This window comes from Henckelia pumila, chromosome 1, assembly GCF_033568475.1.
Source record: "Henckelia pumila isolate YLH828 chromosome 1, ASM3356847v2, whole genome shotgun sequence".
Classification (NCBI taxonomy): domain Eukaryota; kingdom Viridiplantae; phylum Streptophyta; class Magnoliopsida; order Lamiales; family Gesneriaceae; genus Henckelia; species Henckelia pumila.
In genome coordinates, this window is record NC_133120.1 from 142634704 (window position 1) to 142655248 (window position 20545).

At 41.4% G+C, this 20545-nt stretch overlaps 2 protein-coding genes across 2 annotated transcripts; both read right to left on the reverse strand.

Moving 5' to 3' along the window:
- Nucleotides 1-7098: 7098 nt before the first annotated feature.
- On the reverse strand, nt 7099-9564 carry LOC140874138 (uncharacterized). Its single transcript, XM_073277419.1, has 2 exons — nt 9321-9564; nt 7099-7352 (listed from the first exon to the last, which is right to left on the reverse strand). The coding sequence occupies exons 1-2, from the start codon at nt 9562-9564 to the stop codon at nt 7099-7101; spliced, it is 498 nt and encodes a 165-aa protein (XP_073133520.1).
- An 8736-nt stretch (nt 9565-18300) lies between these two features.
- LOC140874139 (small ribosomal subunit protein uS7m) lies at nt 18301-18701 on the reverse strand. Its single transcript, XM_073277420.1, is given in 2 exon segments — nt 18301-18465; nt 18468-18701. Coding segments are annotated over 2 exon segments (399 nt in total).
- Nucleotides 18702-20545: the final 1844 nt, after the last annotated feature.

The window sequence follows — 20545 nt, forward strand, 5'->3', positions numbered from 1 at the left end:
CTGAAATCGTTCACCGTACAAATAATGACGCCATATCTTCAGAGCAAAGACAATGGCTGCAAGCTCTAGATCATGTACGGGATAATTCCCCTCGTGAGTCTTTAGTTGCCTAGAGGCATAGGCAATCACATGCCCATTTTGAGTCAACACACACCCCAAACCCTAAAGAGAAGCATCGGTGTGGACTACGAAACCACCAGATCCAGTCGGCAAGGATAGTACTGGAGCAGTCGTCAATCGACGTCTCAACTCACAAAAACTGTCTTCGCACGCGGAAGACCACTCAAAAGAAACATCCTTTCGCGTCAACTGTGTCAAAGGCCTGGCTATCTGAGAGAAATTCTCCACGAATCGACGGTAGTATCCGGCCAAACCCAAGAAACTACGAATCTCAGATGCTGTTGTCGGGCGCGACCAATTAAAAATAGCCTATGTCTTGCTAGGATCCACTGATACTCCATCTCTATAAATGACATGACCAAGGAACACAACTCGTTCAATCCAGAAGTCACACTTGCTGAGCTTAGCATACAACTGATGCTCTCGCAAGGTCTGTAAAATAGTACGAAGATGAAAGGCATGCTCATCCATGCTACGAGAATACACAAGGATGTCATCGATGAACACTACAACGAACTTATCCAAGAGCTCTCGGAAAACCCTGTTCATCAAATCCATGAAAACAGCTGGAGCATTCGTCAGACCAAATGGCATCACTAAGAACTCATAGTGCCCATATCGAGTACGAAATACTGTCTTCGAAACATCCTCGTCTCTAACTCGCAACTGATGATACCCAGAACGCAAGTCGATCTTGGAATAGACAGTATTACCCTGCAATTGATCAAACAGATCGTCAATCCGTGGGAGAGGATACTTGTTCTTTACTGTCACTTTGTTCAACTGATGATAGTCAATGCACAAACGCATCGAACCATCCTTCTTCTTGAAAAATAGAACCGGGGCTCCCCAAGGTGAAACACTGGGTCGAATGTAGCCCTTATCAAGAAGATCCTGCAACTGCTGCTGCAACTCTCGCATCTCAGATGGAGCTAATCGGTACGGTGCTCTGGAAATCGGCGCTGTCCCTGGCAACAAGTCAATGCCAAACTCGATCTCTCGCACAAGTGGTAACCCTGGAATCTCGTCGGGAAACACATCCGGGAACTCACTGACTACTGGTATCTCCTCCATGTCCGGACCCTCTAAGGATGCATCAATCGCATAGATCAGGTAGCCTTCCCCGCCAGACTCTAAAGCACGTCGGGCTTTCAGAGCAGAAACCACTGGCATCGGGGGTCGCGCTCCCTCACCATAGAAATACCAAGCATCCTCAGCCTCGGGGCGAAACTAGACAAATCTCTGGTAGCAATCCACTACCGCTCGATACGAAGTCAGAAGATCAATCCCTATGATACCATCAAAGTCATCCATCGCTAAAACCATCAGGTTAGCGCTCAACAGATGTCCCTCAAATCCCAAAATACAACCCAAAACAAGACGCTTAGCTAAGACTTCCTGACCCATCGGAGTCGAAACCGCTAACAAGACGTCTAAGGAAACAAAAGGTAATCTATGCCTCTTAACAAATCGAGCTGATATGAATGAATGCGAAGCACGAGTATCGATCAAAAGATAAGCAGGAAAACCGCACAAACTAAAAGTACCTGCAATCATGTTCTCACTGTCTTCCTGAGCCTGCTCCTGGTTTAGCGCAAACACCTGCCCCTGAGCATGCGGGCGCGATGACTGTCCTCTCGAAGAAGACTGAGAATGATGTCGCTGCGATGGTTGCGACTGCTGACGCTGCTGCTGCAAAGGCTGCTGCTGATACTGCGGTGGCTGATAGATAGGAGGGTCTGAGAACCACCAACACTCCCCGAACCACTCACTGTATCGGCCAAAGTGAGACAATCTCTTTTCATGTGACCCTCCTGGCCGCACTGAAAACAAACACCAGTGATATGAGGACACGGTCCTGGGTGATGCTTCCATTTGCACTGAAGACAACGTCGTGAATCACCAAAACGATGAACACCGCCAGATCCAGAAGAAGAAGAAGAAGTACCACCCTGTCTCTTAAAAGACTGGGCCCTTGGAACCAAAGAGCTAGATGGTCTGGATGCAGAAGATCCGAAAGTCCTGTTCCTCTGCAAACTGTCCTCTTCCTGGTGACAATTGTTCACCAAATTCTCGAAGTTCCTCTCTCTGCCCACGGCAACCAACTGATGAATGTCAGGGTTAAGGTACTGAAGAAATAGATCGTGCATCGTCTCTGAGCTACTCGCAATATGGGGACTGAAAGAAAGAAGCTCAAAGAATTTCTACTGGTACTCTTCAATGGTCGTAGTACCCTGTCGCAAACTCAGCAACTCGCTCGCCTTCGTCTGACGCAAAGCTGGAGGAAAGTAATGCTTCTCGAAGGAAGACTTAAACTCAGCCCAAGTAGCGGTACCCCTGGCGGCAATAAACGGAGTAGAAGTAGCTCTCCACCACCTCTTCGCATTTCCCTCTAGAACAAAAGCTAAAGTCTCCATCTTCTGGGCTTCAGTACACTGATACTCCCGAAAACATCTCTCCATACGCTCCAACCAGTCCTCAGCAACTGCAGGAGCCTCGCCACCCACCAATGGCTTAGGAGCCATCTGAAGAAAATGGTTCATACTAAAACGGCTATGATCCTCATAATGATGTCTACGGTGATGTCTCTTTGGTGGATCACCCCAACGACCACCGCTAGCCTGACTCTCGTAATCATCATCTGCCATCTGTCAATAACAACAGACAACTCTTAAAATCCGCTTTACTAATTCCCATTTGCAATGCGCTCTGATACCAATGAATGTAGCGACCCTACCCGGATCCACTACCTAATTAGAGTGATTAGCGCAAGCAATAATAATTAAAGCGTTAAATAGCGGATAATTCCAAAGTACAACAAATCCAATCGGCAGAATACAATCGACGATAGAAACAGTGTATAATTCTTTATACAACCAAATCGAAATTAGGGTATCAGAATCCCTAACAAACTACCTCTTCACGGCAGCAACCTCAACCCTGCTGGGAACCACCGGGACCGTCCAGCCTCAGACCTGACCCGCCACAAGGTACACAATACCCAAACACAGGGTCGTGAGCTAGAACGCTCAATACGGAAGCAATGATATAAATACAAATATGAGCATGCACATGACTTTAAAAATCAGGGTTAAATCACTTTACTCATGGCACCTGGAATACACAGTACCGGGCAAGAGAGCGACTCCGCGTGGTACTCATATATTCCCAAGACACGAATCCTCAGGAAGAATCGCCTCGACTGATAGAAACTGTCATGACTCACATCATACCCGATGCAGTCTCCGTAAAAACATATGCATGTGCTAAAAACAGTAAAACATAGCCAATACAGCACATACATCATGCATCACACACATATGTATAAATATCATGCCGGCTATCTCGGTCAGTACTTACGTACCTCTAACACTGCAGGTCAACTCCTAGCACACCCATCTAGGTCCAAAGCCTACAAGTCTGCTCTACTGCGTCTACACATGCAAAAGTCCATGCATTACTATAAATGCTCTAAAAGCCTTAACTAAGCTATTTCATACTCCTAAATATTTTTAGGAAGCCAAATTATACCTTCGTCCGTCGTCAGCCCGCTGGTGTAGAATCGTCTCAAAACCTAGGCACACCTCCGCTACGACGCCGAGATCGCTAGGCAACTTCCGGATTCCCAATAGGATGCCTAGAACTCCGTAGATCTAAGTAAGAAGGTTCGAAAACCAGAGGAAATGAGGGGAAATCGGTGCACAAAATGAGGGCTCGGACCCCTTATTTATAGACGGCGTTCGGAACCTCCGAACCTAGTTCGGAACGTCCGATCACGATCGGAACTTTTGATCGCCCCTTCGGAGATTCCGATCGCCCGATATTACGTCAGCCATGACGTCACCTTGCTGACGTAACCGATGATGTGTACACTGATCCAGATCGGAGCTTCCGATCTTGCCGACGGAGCTTCCGATCTCGATCGGAGCTTTCGATCCTAACTTCGGAGATCCATTTCGGATCCTCCGAACTCCTCTTCGGGCCGTCCGATCTATCTTGGACTATTTAGGCATAATTTAGTAATTAATTACCTTAATTACCTTGATTAATTGCGGGTCACTACACGATTCACAAGTAAAAGATGAAAGATGGTTGACAAGGATGGTGATTTAGATGGCAAACCATAGCTAAGAATCTAAAGTTTACCTTTTTTTTTTGCACTTAGGACGTATCCCGAGCAATCCACTTGCAAGACTTATACCTTACTTGATTCTTAACCAAAACAACTTTCTCTTGAAGACACGGTTTCCATGCACTCTATACTTAACTAGGAAGTCATCCTCGAGGTACAACTCTTATCCAATAATTTCTTGCAATTTAGTTTCCGGGCAGCAACACTTAACATCGAAAATCCGAACCTTAACATTCGATAGCCTAGAACTTTACCAAACCTTAACCGAATTGGTTCCCGAATGAAACAACGTTTCCCTAACATCTTAGGCTATTCCCAAAACCGTGCCCTAAACCAAAACACGAGTATAACACTGTTTTGCATGACCAAAACCGGACAGCCCCCAATACTTGGCAAATTCTGCTCGAAAATTCATCTCCCTTCTCCAAAGCTTAACCATGGAACACCCATGTTCCCAAGCCTTAACTTAAGACCTAGACCACTTCCTAGTCCTGCACAACCCTTAAGACCAACTCCATTCACAATCCAGCCACCCAGCCCAAGCAACAGTCCCCTGTTTCTGAGCCAATACCCCAGCTCGAGTTAGCCCCAGCCCCTGCCCCTGAAACCCGATCCCCTTCAACTACCAAACTGATAGCCATTCGCCTCTACCCTTTCTAGCCATTTCACACGACCTAGGCACTACCATGTGAGCTACGTTCTCACCCATGGTAGCCCCTAATTCACCATCCAAACAACAAGCAAAACTCGAATCAACACAAGCTCAACAAAAAGATGAAGAATCTCAAAACTATGGCAAACGCTACATTAATCGACTTCTACTCAAATATATCCAACGCAGATAAACAACATGTAACAAACTAAAGCATGTAAAATACGCCAAAATGAAACTGGAATCTCAAACGGCTTATCCAAGAAAAGAAGACAGAGCTCGAACGAGCCATCAAGAAATCAAAAAAATCGAGTTGTTTCCTTAAATCCAAAAAAAATCAAAATGGAAGCAAGAAAACAAGCACACATCGTAATAATCTACTTGGTGGCCAAAGAAACCAAAAATTATTGCCTCGGCTCCAAAAATCAGGAATGGGGGAGCTCGACCGTTGGGAAAACGAGCTGAAAATGGATGATGGCATTCGTGCAGCTCGCCTGGAGGAACGATGCGCCGGGAAAAAGCCCTGCTGTGGCGGCCGATGGTTGAAGAAAATGGAGGGGAAAACTGGTGAGGCCGATCGCGAGAGGAAATGGGGAGGAATGAAGTCTGCTATCGGCTCAAGGAGAAAGGGGGAAATGAAAATGGGCCATGGGATTTGGGCTGGGGAAAGAAAAGAAAGAAGATCATTAATGGGCCGATTAATACATTGAAGTGGGTCAGAAAAATAATACATAGAATACAATATTTAGTATTTTATGTGTTAGGCCCAAATTCCGCAAACACTCAAATTTGCAACTTCAAGAATTATTTACTCAAAATTTATTTACCGGGTTTGAAAATGTTAATTTTCAATACTTAAACATTTTGATGTCACAACGACAAATAAAATATTTAAATAATAAACTGAGCGATTAAAATAATTTAAACAAACTAGACTAAAATTTAAAAGTAAATTAAATAAATTCACAAGCGAAAATAAAAACCTTTAAAAACAGTTGGACAATTAAAAGGATTTAAATAACTAAGCCAAACAGTTAAAATCATTTAAATAAATAAACAAAATAATTAGAATCATTTAATTAAGCAGGCTTAAACCTTTAAAATATTTAAAACAATTAAATTGCACAATAAAATCATTTAGTTAAATAAACCTAAACAAATAAAAACATTAATTAAATAGTTAGTACAATAAAAATTATTTGAATAAAAAATAATAAAAATATTTTATTAACACATAATTCACATAAAGAATTTAATCAATTAAACTTAAAAATAGTAATCCAAATATTTATTCAATTTAATGCATGAGATTTAGTATATTGGATTTTAGGCGTCACACTTCTTCTACCAACTGGTTACGCTATAGAATTTTCTCCTTTCCAATATCTCGGTTCCTCAACTTCCTAACTTGTCTTTCCAAGATTTGAACTGGCATCTCCTCTTAAGGAAAGTTGGCTCCCAGTGTACTGGTTCATGGCAAATCACATGGGAAGGATTCACAACATACTTCCTCGGCACGGAGATGAGAAAGACGTTGTGTACGCCTGCCAATTTTGGAGGCAATGCTACTCGATAAGCTCGAGATCCAACTTTCTCTAGGATCTCGAAAGGTCCTATGTACCTTGGACTCACCTTCCCCTTCTCTCCAAACCTCATCACTACCATCCAAGGTGACACCTTTAAGAATACATGGTCACTAATCTAAACTCCAAGTCTCTACATCTCTGGTCGACATAACTTTTCTGACGGCTTTGAGCTGTCAACATTCTGTCTATTTATTTATCAGACTCACTGTCTGAGCCACTATTTTTGGTCCCAGCATAGCTCTGTCTCCAACTTGAACCCAATGTAATGGAGTCCAACACTTCCTCTAATACAACACCTCAAAAGGAGCCATACCAATAGTAGCTTGATAACTATTGTTGCGAATGAACTCCACCAAAGACAATTTCGAATCACAAATTCCTCTGAAGTCGATTACACAAGCCTTGAGCATATCCTCGAGTATCTGAATCACTCTTTATGACTGTCCATCTGTATGTGGGTGGAATGTTGTGTTGAAAGCTAATTTTGTACCTAATACATGGTGTAAACTCTCCCAAAATCCCGAGGTAAATTTAGGATCTCTGTCAGACAATATCCTCACTGGAACTCCATGCAATCTGATTATCTCTCGAATGTACAAGTTCTCATACTAACTCATAGAGAAGTTAGTCATAACTGGAAGGAAATGAGCTGAATTATTCAATCTGTCGACGATCACCCAAATTGAATTCATCCTTTGTGGTGTAACTGGAAATCCTACCATGAAGTCGATGGTGACATCTTCCCAGTTCCACGTGGGAATCGATAACAATTTCGGAAGTCCTGCTGGCCTTCGATGCTCAGCTTTCACCTGTTGGCATTTCAGACATTCGTTCACAAAATTAACGATGTCCTTACTCATACCTAGCCACCAAAACAACAACTGCAGATCCTTAAACATTTAGTACTCCCAAGATGAATGAAATAAAGTGTAGTATGTGCTTCTTTCATCACATCTACTCTCAATGAGTCACTGCTGGCACCCATATTCTGCCTTTGTGATGCACAATCCCATCTTTTACTTTATACAAGGTACCACCTTTGGCCTCATCCCTTTTCTTCCAAACAACCAACTATTGTTCTAAAGCTTGGATTGCTCAAATTGTAGTAGCCCGGCTCTAAATTAAGTTAATCTACTGCCTAAACATGAATAAGGGGTTTTCATCTGGGTTTAAGGAGTTGGAAATCGGTTTCAGGACAATCAAAAATGGTTTCGAGGGTTTAAAGTGTTGGGACAGTTAAGAAGAACCGAACTAGTTTGCAAGCCAGAGTTGGTGATCGGAAGTACCGAGCAGTTTGGAAGCACCGAACTATAGATCGGAAGCTCCGATATCAGGTAAATCAATTAGGGTATTGGTTTTGATTAGATGATTTGACTTGAGAGAGTTTGAAAGCTCATAACTACAGTTCAAAAGATTCGAACTATGTCGGCAACAGTTTAGTGTCCAATCAGAGACACGCGTTCGATAGAGGGAGTTCGGAAGGACGATCGAAATTTCCGATGTGCATTCGGAATCTTAGAACAAGATATCGGACGTTCCGATCGTGGTTTCTAAATAGAAGATCCAAGGTTCTTACTTTCTTGCTCATTTCCCTCTCTTACCTTGTTTTTTTCTCGATTCTAGTGGGTTATATGCGTTGTTTTGGAGTCCAGTCGATAGAGAGGCGCTATCGGGATCATAGCAGAGTTGTGCCTAAGTTTTGAGGTCATCATCATCAAAGGGCTGAATACGAACGTAGGTATATCTCTAGACTCTGATTAGCTTCAGTGAGTAGCTTTTAGTCTAGTTAAGGATTTTAGTAGACATTTAGTGATACGGTGATTGTTTGCTTATGGGCTTGGACTAGAGAGCCATTAGGTTTCTTATTCTGAGGTACAGATGCAGTATTTGAGATACCGTGATTGAGTATTCATGTTGTATGTTTTCATGATTTATATGACATTTATTTTGTGCATTTATTATGTCACTACTATTATGCTGCATGCATTATCACGTTGAGGCTATACATTGATATTACCAATAGAGGGGTTACTCAACCCCAAAGTTTAGTGGATGGATTCCATGGATTTGGTTCCAGATGCGATGGCCCAATATGCTACATACCATGATGCCATTTTTTGAGCAAGAGTTTCTACCGTGATAGATTTTTGATACCCGTTCATTTGCATTTAGCATTCATAGCATGTGTATACTAATACTTTTGTACTGAGAATTGTTATATTTCCTCGATTTTGGTTTTGGACAGCCCATTCTACGGGGCATGACTTAGGTTGCGCGGACCGGGAGATAGCGGTCGTTGAGATTTAGCATAGTGGATTTTACTGTACCAGGTTTCCATTTGTGGGATATAGTATTATCTTCGATTAGGTTGTATAAACATTTATCGATATTTGTCTTTGGGGCCAATTGTATACATGCCGGGGATTTTAGTTCAATTATTTAAGTTTCCACCGGTTAATTGATTATTGTGTTTAAGTTATTTTACATGCTTAATATTTTATTAATTAGTGATTCTAGGATGGGTCACTGCATGAATTCTATCAAGCAAACTCGGTACCACCGTTAAAACTGATAAGATGCACTCTTCCTCTGGTCCTCGTCTATCAAATTCTACAATCAACTCCTTTTGAGTTGTTAACTAGTTCAAAGTCGCAGACTTTCCACTCAAGGAATCTTATACCACATTAGCCTTACCCAGATGGTAGATAATGTCACTGTCGTAATCTTTCAGTAATTCCAACCATCGGCTCTGCCTTATATTCAACTACTTCTGAGTAAAGAAGTATTTTAGGCTCTTATGGTCGGTGAAGATTTTACACTTATATCATACAGATAATGTTTCCCAGCTTCAAAGCAAAGGCAATTGCTACCAACTCAAAATCATGAGTCGGGTAATTCCGCTCGTGAACTTTCATCTGTCGAGGTGCATAAGCCATCATCTGGTCATCTTGTATCAAAACAGCCCCCAAACCACTATTGAAAGCATCTGTATATACTGCAAAACGACCAATTCCTTCCCGAATCACTAGCACTCGCGTTGTAATAAATCTCTCTTTCAACTCAAAAAAACTCATCTCACGCTGATCCGACCATTCAAATTTCACCCCTTTCCTGGTCAAAGACGTCAGTGGTAGAGCTATCTTGGAGAAATTTTGAATGAATCTCTGGTAGTTACCCGCTCAACCCAAGAAACTCCGTATTTCTGTAGCTTTCTTCATAGCAACCTAACTCCGAATCTCTTATACCTTAGCTGGATAAACTTCTATTCCTCTCGCTGAAACTAAGTGACCCAAAAAATGCAATATTCTCCAACATAAAATCACACTTACTGAACTTAACGAATAATTTCTTTTCTTATAGAACATGCAAGACCATAGTCAAATACTGACGATGCTCATCCAGAATGCGAGAGTAGATCAGTATGTCATCTATGAAGACTATGACAAACTGATCCAATAAAAGCTGGAACACCCTGTTCATAAAATCCATGAACTCTGCCGGTGCATTGATCAACCCAAACGACATAACCAAAAACTCATAGTGGCCATAACGAGTTCGGAAAGCTGTTTTCTACACATCCTCATCTTTCAACTTCAAATGATGTTAGCCTTATCTAAAATCGATCTTGGAGAACAACATTGCCCCTTGAAAATGATAGAACAAATAATCTATCCTCGGCAGTGGATACTTTTTCTTCACCATAACTCAGTTCAGCTCTCTATAGTGAATGGAGAACCTCAATGACCCATCCTTCATGCGTACGAACAACACCGGTGTACCCCCAAGTTGACACACTCGATCTGATAAATCCCTTTTCTAACAGTTCTTGCAGCTTATCTTTCTACTCTTTCATCTCTATCGGTTCTAAATTGTATGGAGCCTTGGAAACTGACATGGCTCCAGTACCAACTCTATTCAAAACTTAACTTCTCTGGTTGGAGGTAATCCCACAACGTCATCAAAAAAAACCTTGGAAATTTATTCACCACCTTGACTTCTTAAATTTTCAGCCGAGGAATATACTGATGACCAGAGATACTTTCTTGAAAACATATACACCCTCTTCTCATAAACTGCCAAGCCTTACCTGTTGATATGACCCGATTTAGTCTCGGTCTGTGCACGACATAGAAAAAAAACAATTCTTCGTGTAAGCAAACTGTCCGTTGCTTAGAAACTATGGTGACCTCATGTTGAGACAACCAATCCATCCCAAAGATTACGTCTAAGTCTGCCATATCCAAAACAGTGAAATCTGCACACAAATCGTGGCCCTGTGTAGTGACTTGTATCCTAATTACCATGATTAAGGGACTAAAGATGATCAAGGAATGATAATTAGTCAAAATCATGATCTTAATTGAGACTAAGATAATAATTCTAGAAATTCGATTTTTGGTAAAGGTTCGGACGATCCAAACCAAAGCTCGGACCATTTGAACAAGCTATACTTTGGAAGCTCTGAAGTAGTTCGGAAGGACAAGAATATCGAACGATCGGATCAGGGAGTTCGGACGATCCGAACTCAAGACCGACAGGTGTTCGAAGTCAATTATTGGGATGATTTCATTGATGACAGGGACTGATGTCGTGCATGCAAGTTTGGACGATCCGAAGAGGGGGTTTGGACCATCCGAACTCCAGCTATAAATAAAGGCCGAGTGTTACTCATTCAATGCTCATTTCAACCTCCTTCTCTTTACTTCTCTAGCAGTTTTAGGTGTTTATAGCCACCTAGGCAGAGTTCGAGAAGTGGAAAGGAGTTTTAGATGTCGTAGCGGAGGTGTGCTCAAGAGTTGGGATTTTCAACAACAAAGGGCTGACGACGGACACATGTGTAACTTTGGTTCCCTATAGCGATTAGGGAGTATTTATTAGTTTAGTTTGTAGAGCATTATTAGTAACTCGGATAATGTTGGCTTGTAGGCTTGGATCTAGACTTGTGGTCCTAGAGATTCTGGTGTTGAGGTACGTAAGTACTGACCGAGATAGCCGACATGATATATACACTTATATGTTGCATTTATGTGCCATGTTTTACTTTCATATGTACATGCATTATCATATTGGACTCTTATCTCTTTGGAGATGAGTCATATCGGTAGGGAGGCTCAGTCCTGCATTTATTTTTTTTTGTCTGTCACTGAGAGACTCCGCAACGGCAGAGACTGACGCTACGATGATAGGGCGAGTATGTGGATATACCCTGCGGAGTGGCTTCTTGATGGTATTTCATATTCTATTGGCGCCCCTGATCATACTGTTATAAATCAGTATTTGCATGCATCATTTTGTTTATATATCTATGATTTTGTGTTGAGCGTAATCGCTCACGTTCAGTATTCCTGTATTTTTTGGACACTCTATTCGATAGGGTAGGTCTAAGGCTGGGCAACGTCGGATGTTGTGAAAATTACTCGCAAGCGTACGAGTGTCAAGTTTTAATATAGTGAAAGAGAGAGTGTCGATCCCACAAGGAGTAATTTAAAAATATTCAATACTTGTAATTAAAATAGTCTTAATTTTATCTAAAAAATCAAACTTTAGATAATTGCTGAAAATTAAATAAATAATGAAGTTTGCAAAGCGCGCACACACAAAATTCTTAAGAGATTATCAAACAAAGAGAAATAGTCTAGAGGTTTTGATTTCACCTGGTCTCGATAATGTTCATTCCTAATTAATCTATTTTCATGAGTTCATTTCAATTAATAACCAAGAACACATAGATTATACTATTTCCCTCTCCCGAGTATCAAATAAAGTGTATCAACCACCGATCAATTCTAATATCCCTATTGAGAATTTATGTGTAGTGATATATGTAAAACAATGTTCTTTCTAGGCTCTATTAAAGTTATAAACTCTCCCGAGATAAATAAACAATTAATAGTGTGAATTCTATTGATCCTATTCTAAATCCCCTCTCCCAAGTGCCGGATTCTAAATAAGTATGACAAATAAATTTATGGCCAGTAAACTGAAAAGACTATCAAAACTGGAATCACTATTAATTTAGAAGAACACAATTCAATAAAATCAAAAATTCATAAACATGTCTTGACTAGGCTACATCAATCTCTAGACATAAAAAGTTTAGTTCATACTCAAAAATAGTTGAAACCAATTCATATTCATGAAACTAGACATTAAATCAATAATATAAATTCAAGAGAAAGAAAACAAATCCAAATATTCGATCTTCCGTGTCCGGACGATCTATCTTCGTCTTTGTTCTTTGATGTTCTTCCAACTTGTGCAGAATTTTCTCTTCCAAAGTCTCCAAAATCTTCTCTCGATCGATCCTTGATTCTCCTCTGATGTGCGGCGGCTTTCCCCTCAATTGTGTGGAAAAGAATCCCTTTTATTTGTGCTTCAAATCCAATAAATAAAAGCCCACAAAAGTCCGAAGGTTTCCTTCCCGAAAAACCTAAAAAACTGGCTTTCGTGATGGCGCGCCCGCGCCTGAAGAGAGGGTGCCCGCGCATGACTCTCTCTCTCCGGATGCTCAAAATTTGCCCTGACGCGCGCCAGTGCGTGAATGAGGCGCGCCCGCGCATGCCTCTTGGGTTAGAAAATCTACATCGCACGATAATTTTCAAAAAATCATATCACACAATTTAACCGTCGGATTGAGCTGAAATTTTGACAGTAGCTTCAAAAAATCATAAACGTAATTCTGGACGGTCGAGATTGGATTTTAATACATCAATAATTCCCAGTAATTTTCGGAAATTGATACCCCAAAATGCATCATTCCGATTCTTCTTGCTACTTTTGCGTCAATCCTTACAACTCACAAAAACTACAACTAATACACATAATATCAACTCGATACATCACAAAAGTCAAGCCAAATCATATATAAATTAAGTGCAAAAATTGCACTTATCAAATTCCCCAAAACTTAGACTTTTGCTAGTCCCGAGCAAAACAATAATGAGTAATATAGTTAGCCTCCGAATTTTTACATTCCAAGATTAAATACACATGTAGGCTAATTTTCTCAAGAGTTCTCGTGTGTGTGTGATTCACCAATCTTTTCTATCCTCCTCGCTTTCGATACACTAGTGCAACAAGTTTGTTTCATAGAATCATCAACTCCGCTCTCTAGTTTCAAAACAGTCTCTACCATGTTCAACTTCTGCTCACTAAGATCAAAAGGATTTTTCAAGTTATATCAAAGATTTTTCATAACATCGCTGGATTTTGCACCCAATTTTATTTTAGCCCCATAAATTACCCGCAAACTTAGCTATAACTAAAGATAGGATTCGGATTTCAATCCCTTCGTCTATAGCCCGGATGGAGCATCAACCCCATTTTGTCCGCAAACTTAGCCATGAATTGGTGATTAGGATTTCAATCCCTTTTCAGGCCCGGATAGAGTTTGTTTTAACAAAAAATTTCTATGTTGCTTTGGCAACTTTTCATCATTCAATAAAAATTTTGCCTAAATCATTTCTAAGCTTGTAGAAGTCTACCTCGGTTTCAAGTATAAATCACCAAAGTTAAGAATCAAATCATCCAATTCACTAACAATATCACAAAGTTTCTCTAATCAATAGGGTCTAGACAATCAATGCATAGTTCATATGGGTGAGAACTCAAGATTAAATATAGCTAGCATTGACATTTTTAACACCAAAAATTATTTTCATCATAGGCCAACATAATTACAACTTCATGCCTTCAACTCCAACTAACTCATAAAAAATTTCAGATTTTCACAATTTTTAAACATCCCCCCAAACTTAAATTGTGCATTGTCCTCAATGTACAGTATTCATTAAAAACAAGGGACACATACCTTAGGCACCAAACGTCAGTACTCGGCACCATCTTGATCAATCAAAGCTCTGCTTTAGGGGTGGCTCCTAAACTCTTTCAGCTCCATAATTTTTCACCTACACAATTCAAAATCATTATTAATGTCTAGTCTCAACATGCACAAAAGATAAAAAAAAAAACAACTAAAGAATAAAAAATAAAACAAATAAAAAAAACTAGCTTGGGTTGCCTCCCAAGAAGCGCTTAGTTTATAGTCCATAGCCCGACTATATGCTCATTTTAGCCCGGTTCCGCTTTATTGGCAGATTTTCCCTTTTCCTTCACCCTCCAAATATATTCTACAACCCGCTTGATCTTTGGTTTCAATTGGGTGAAATTTTTGAATTGGATCGTGCAACTTTGAAATCCGATGGTGTTTTTCGTAGCAGTCCAAGGGGGTGGTTTACTTTTGGGCATGCTTCGTTTGCTTTGCTCTTCTTCTTCGGACACATTTGGCATGGTGCTAGAACCTTGTTCAGAGATGTTTTTGCTGGTATTGACCCAGATTTGGATGCTCAAGTAGAGTTTGGAGCATTCCAAAAACTTGGTGATCCAACTACAAGAAGACAGGCAGTCTGATACAAAACTGCTTTGGTATCTTTCAGCTTTATTTTATTTTTGAAGGGAATTTGACATAGAGTACGAGAGTGGATTTGAATCAACGCTTTTTAGGCTCTTGCTCTTTCGAGATTATTTCCAAAAAGAGAAATAAAAAATAAACAGGTATGGAAGCTATAATTGTAAACCAGGATCGAATCTATGGAAGCATTGGTTTATACATTCCTTTTAGTCTCGACTCTAGGGATAATTTTTTTCGCTATCTTTTTTCGAGAACCACCTAAAGTTCCAACTAAAAAGTGAAATGCTTTTTCATTATCTCAATTGAAGTAACGAGCCTCCCAATGTTGGGAGGCTCGTTACTTCAATTAGTCCCCATGTTCCTCGAATGGATCTCTTAGTTGTTGAGAAGGTTGCCCAAAAGCGGTATATAAGGCATACCCGGTAAAACTTACAAGTAAACCAGATATAAAGATGGCGACTAGGGTTGCTGTTTCCATTATAATTATATAATTTCAAGACCCCAACGGATCTATCATAAGATCGTTTATTTACAACTGTCCCATGAGGCCATTATATGGCCGCCAGAGATCACTGTAATGCTCGAAATCCCATCGTCGATAGTCATAAAATGGCGATAGAAGCACCAAAAGCAGTGGTAGAATCGATGTATTGATGCCCGCGGATCCCGGCTTCATCCAACCCCATCCACTCCCCATGATGACAGGACCCTATCTATCGTCGTAGAAGCTGTTCCTAGGAAAGATAAAATGCACCTAACTGTCATGACACCCTTTAAAATAAAAAGAAAATAAAATGCACTCCCCAGGCTACGAACCTTTGCCTTTTTCTTTTAAGATTCAATTTCTTTATTACAACTTATTCTTGTAAGAATCAAGGAACTTGTCATCTATCGGTTGCAAGAATAATCTTCGTTGCAGATGAAACAGTGGGCAAACCCGATCATATCATATAAAGGCTATGGCAAGCAAGGCAACATGAAACTAAAGCAAGTAGAAGAAAGACCACATCGTCAACCGGGATTAGGATGGATGGGACCGATCTTGTGAACTAAGCTCCTATGCTCTTATGTACCGGTCAAAGATAACACATTTTATAATTCGCACTAAAGGGTCGTCAACCACTTCAGTAGGGGCACGATCAGGCACTGAAGGAGATTGGGCGATAAGACCATCCGGAGGTAAGGGAGAAGGAGGTCGAATTGGGTGAAGAAACTTCTGAGACAGGAGAGGAAGAGTGGGGGAGGTTGAAGCGCTTATATCACAGTAGTAGTAGCACTATGATTGGGTCCCACAGCAGCCGTATCGGCATTGGCCTTTCTTTCTGTTGGAGCATGTGTGGTATGAGATGCCGGGAGAATGCCTAGGGGAATTTTTGCTATAAAGATATAGCTCTTGCCGGGCCTTCCTCCCCTGTAGCAAATGCCGAACTACGCAAAATTCATCAAAGAGGTGATGTCAAAGAAAAGGAAGCTGCAAGAGAATGAGGTGGTGAATCTAACTGAAGAGTGCAATGCGGTGCTACAAAAGAAGATTCCCCAAAAGCTTAAGGATCCAGGGAGTTTTACTATTCCTTGCACAATTGGTTCTTCTTATTTTAATAATTCACTTTGCGATTTAGGATCTAGCATTAATTTAATGTCTTCGTCTGTTTTCAGGAGCTTAGGACTTGGTGAGGTGAAGCCCACAATGATTGCTTTGCAGTTGGCTGATAGATCTATTACATATCCGCTTTGAATCATTGAAGATGTTTTGTTAAAAATAGATAAGTTTATTTTTCTTGCGGATTTTGTGGTGTTGGATATGGAGGAATATGGAAATATGTCATTGATTTTGGGGAGACCGTTATTGGCTACTGCTGAAGCAAAGATTGATGTTAAGAAAGGAGAGCTGTCGATGGGAGTTGATGGTGAGAAGGTGATCTTTCATTTGTTCAAAGAGGCTAACAATCCATCCACGGAAAATGTGTTCATGATTAAAGAATCAAAGAAGATGGAAAGTTGTCGTGCAAATGTTAGTGCTATAAAAGTGCCCAAAGAGAAGGATCCATCGGTGCTAAAGAAGAAGAAAAAGAAGAGAACTGGCGCCAATACTTAACGTCAACTTGCTAATCGTGTATTGGGTCGAAACTCCTCCCCTTTCTGCTTGAGCGGCCCTTGTCGAACCGAAACTATACTTATAAATAGACTTTATGGATTGCTCGCTAGGTCTCCCATCTCTTAGCAGGAAAGGATCAGCCCCAGTGTCGTTTTAGTTCACCGGCGGTGGGATCGCTTAGTGTCTCAGGTGGCATTCTTTGGATGATCGGACTACCTACCCCCTAGCCCAGCCTCCGGCTTAGCGGCAACAGCCTTTGAAAACAGAGAAGATCCAGTTGATAAAGTAATAATGAAAGTTAGCTGACCCCATTCTCTACGACACATCGAATCAACCGAGATAAATAAAGAAATCCTGAGTAAATGGATTGAGATAGACTTCCCACACGAACTCAAAGGCTACTCGCCAGACTCGAACTGGCATATAGGGGAATCGGATCAAGATTTCCGTCTCTTCCATCAAGAGGAGTCGCTTTGGTAACGCAGTTCGTGAATTAAGTCGAAAAGAGGATTCTGCACTCGAAGAAACCGAAGTATTGGAGATTAAAAAAGCCGTCTTAGCAGGAACCTATACTTTCTATCCGTTTCGAATCGTAGTTTTGAAGAAAGACGATCCTATCCTATCCTCTCCGAGACAAGTTCTTTGCTTTTGTGGAGCCGCCTGGATTGCCTGATCATCCTTTTTCTATTTATGTGGAGCCTGAGGATGGATGAGCTGGTTCTTATGTCTCTGGGGGGCTTCTCCACCGCTCTTTTAATTTAATAATTAAGAAATCTTTCATTCCAATTCTTTTTCCTACCGGAGGGATAGGAGTAGAAAGGACTTCTGCAGTAAAGTTGTTAGCTGGGGAAACGTAGAATTGCTCTTGCTTTTTGACCTATCTGCTTCGAAGTCCGCTTTCCAGCCTTTCAATACGCGCGCTTTGATTATGAGGCATTGGTTCCTTTCCTATATTAAGTGGCCAATCCAAGTAGTTTAATGTTCCCAACCTTCTCGATCTCTTGAATGAGTTTGATCTGGTTGGGCGGGTTATAGGCATAGTTCCGGGGGGCTGCCCCATTTCTTTCTTTGGCGGGTTGGTTTTCGTCAACAAGGAAGGCCTTATCCAAATAATAGAAAAGGGCGCCCTTTTCTACTATTTGATCGGTACCTCGTAAGCTCACTGCTTTTGGCTTTCTATCCGAAGTGTCATAGGGATGGTCTAAGGTCTCAGCCTTTCTCGAACAAAATGATAGTCCAGCTCAACAACTTGATAGATTTGTATTGACGGATCGTAATAAGATAACATAGTCAAGGTGGATTTCGCTAGTCGCGTGAAAGCGTACTCAGCGTATGTCTCGGATTTTGGGAAAGAAAGCTCTTGGTCTTTCGAACTGCTAAAGTGGATAGTCTGCGATTCTCCTTCAGTTTGAAAGCTGCTTCAAGGATCCAACGAATAGCTAAGGTTTGTTGACGATCCCTGGCTACAATACAATCCCAGGGACATCATAAATAGTACCAGCGACTCCTACTTTTTCCACTTCGCATATGGGCTTTATATTCTCTACGGCGTCAACCATAAGTTTGATTACATCGCGTTCAGTTTGAGCTGGGCGATGAAAAGTTTGATAAACAATAGCACGAACTCTTGTTCTTTTACCTTCTTTCATGCGAAAGTTGACCAACTTCTTGATCAATTGTTTTTGCTCACCATCCAAGCCCCCCATATAGCTGAGAATTTCCGAACAATTGGAAGCCGCTTTTCGATGACGAGGCCGATAAATTTATATTACGCGATCGTTACTGTCCATCTTTATCAGCCAACTCCCCTCTTTCCTTTCAGAGTTTCCCACCAAGTTAGATTCCTTCTTAATCAACATAAAGATGCTTTCTCACTCTAGCTAGGGATAAGAACTGGCTTTCTCTGTCAATCGAGGATAACTTTTTTCTCCGTTCACTAAACAAGGGCGGTCGTTCCACTCAATAATAAGCACTACTGTTAGCGAAGCTAGCTTTAGGATAATGAGTCGATAGACTTGTTTAGTAATGAGATAGAGTGTTCTGTCAATAAGCTAGTTTTCACAGCTTGGATTCCATCAATAGGAACTACTAGGCAAGGCATAGGTTCTTGCTTACCTGGATTGGCTGCTCATCTTTCTCTCTATCTGGAAATCTTCCTTTCTGCTTTCAAGATCAAGATCTGGAGTTGGCATCAAGTCTTTCCTTTCCCGTGCTCGTTTCACTGAACGAAGGCACACTGAACCTTTATTGGTATTTGACGCAACAAGCGGATTGAGAAACGGAATGCTACTGGAAAACTAAGATAATGCACTGCTACCAATTCATTCAACACTGGGATCCATACCATCTATGCTTTCAGTTGTTGTCATTACATAACTGAGATGGGCGGAAACAGGGGACAGGAAGCGAATCATCTGCTTTTTCCGAGATAACAAAACAGAAAATATACTTTAAAGGAAAGTCGTGAAGCATCTGGCTAGGCCAGCTACTCCCCCAAGAGAGTTCTCCTGGTATTAAATCCCAACTGCAGAATCAAGAGAATCGACTAGAACGAGGTTATCAACTACTGGGATTTCGATAGGAGACTGATAGTCCAATCCAATCCTGAGCTTTAGCTTCTTTCCTTTCGTGCTTGGACCATACCGGGAACCCCCATTTTTGTTCCATTTATCAGTGTCCTGCTTCAAGCCTTCATTCCTACTGCCTCCTTCGGTGAGAAGTTCCCTTCCCATTACTCAATAAGGCAATTCCTCGCACATAATTAAGGGAGCCATTGAAAGGTGACTAAAACACCAGAAACGACGACTACCCGAGCTAATGATAGAGGCAAGAACACCTTCCGACCAGGCCTTACTATAACCAACCTCACAGATCCAACTCAATCTTTTACACCGATGTATCGTACTCTCTCGACCAGGTCATCAAAAATACTGCTAAATCTTTCCGAAGTGAGAGAAGGAGGGAAGGCGCGCTACAACTAACATAACAGCCAGCTGAAAAACGCTAGCTAGCTAGACTAGCGCGCAATGGCTTTTTTCTGAGCCACTAGTGGCTTATGTAGTGGTTGGCATTCCTACGTGCTCCTCCTTGCCCCCCTACTTAAGAATCCAAAGGTGGCCTTTGGATATTGTCGTGACCGCTTAGGCTTGGTTTATTTTGTCTGAAAAGAAAGTAGGTTCCGGGGGTTCATTGATTAGTACACCTCCGGTGCTGGTAAGGTCGGGACCGTGGTCGTCCGTCTCCGGTTTGCCGGCCGATAAGATCTCTGAGATTGACCAGCCAGCTGGGTTGGTTTGGCTATTATTTTCTATTGAAAAGGAGTCAGCTGTCTGCGCGAGTCATCTTTTTATAGGCTCCGCTGGACGACACGGCATTTTCGTTCAAATATAGGCTGGCCGTACTTGTGATGGTTCCCAAGGATTCAAAATGACCACTTAGGTCTACGTTGCCACGATATTGTTCTATGGAAGCGGGCGGGCTTTAGAAGCTCGGCCTGTTTTTTTTGGTGTCGTAGGGGGAGGGATTTACCTTTCTAACGCATATTCAGTCG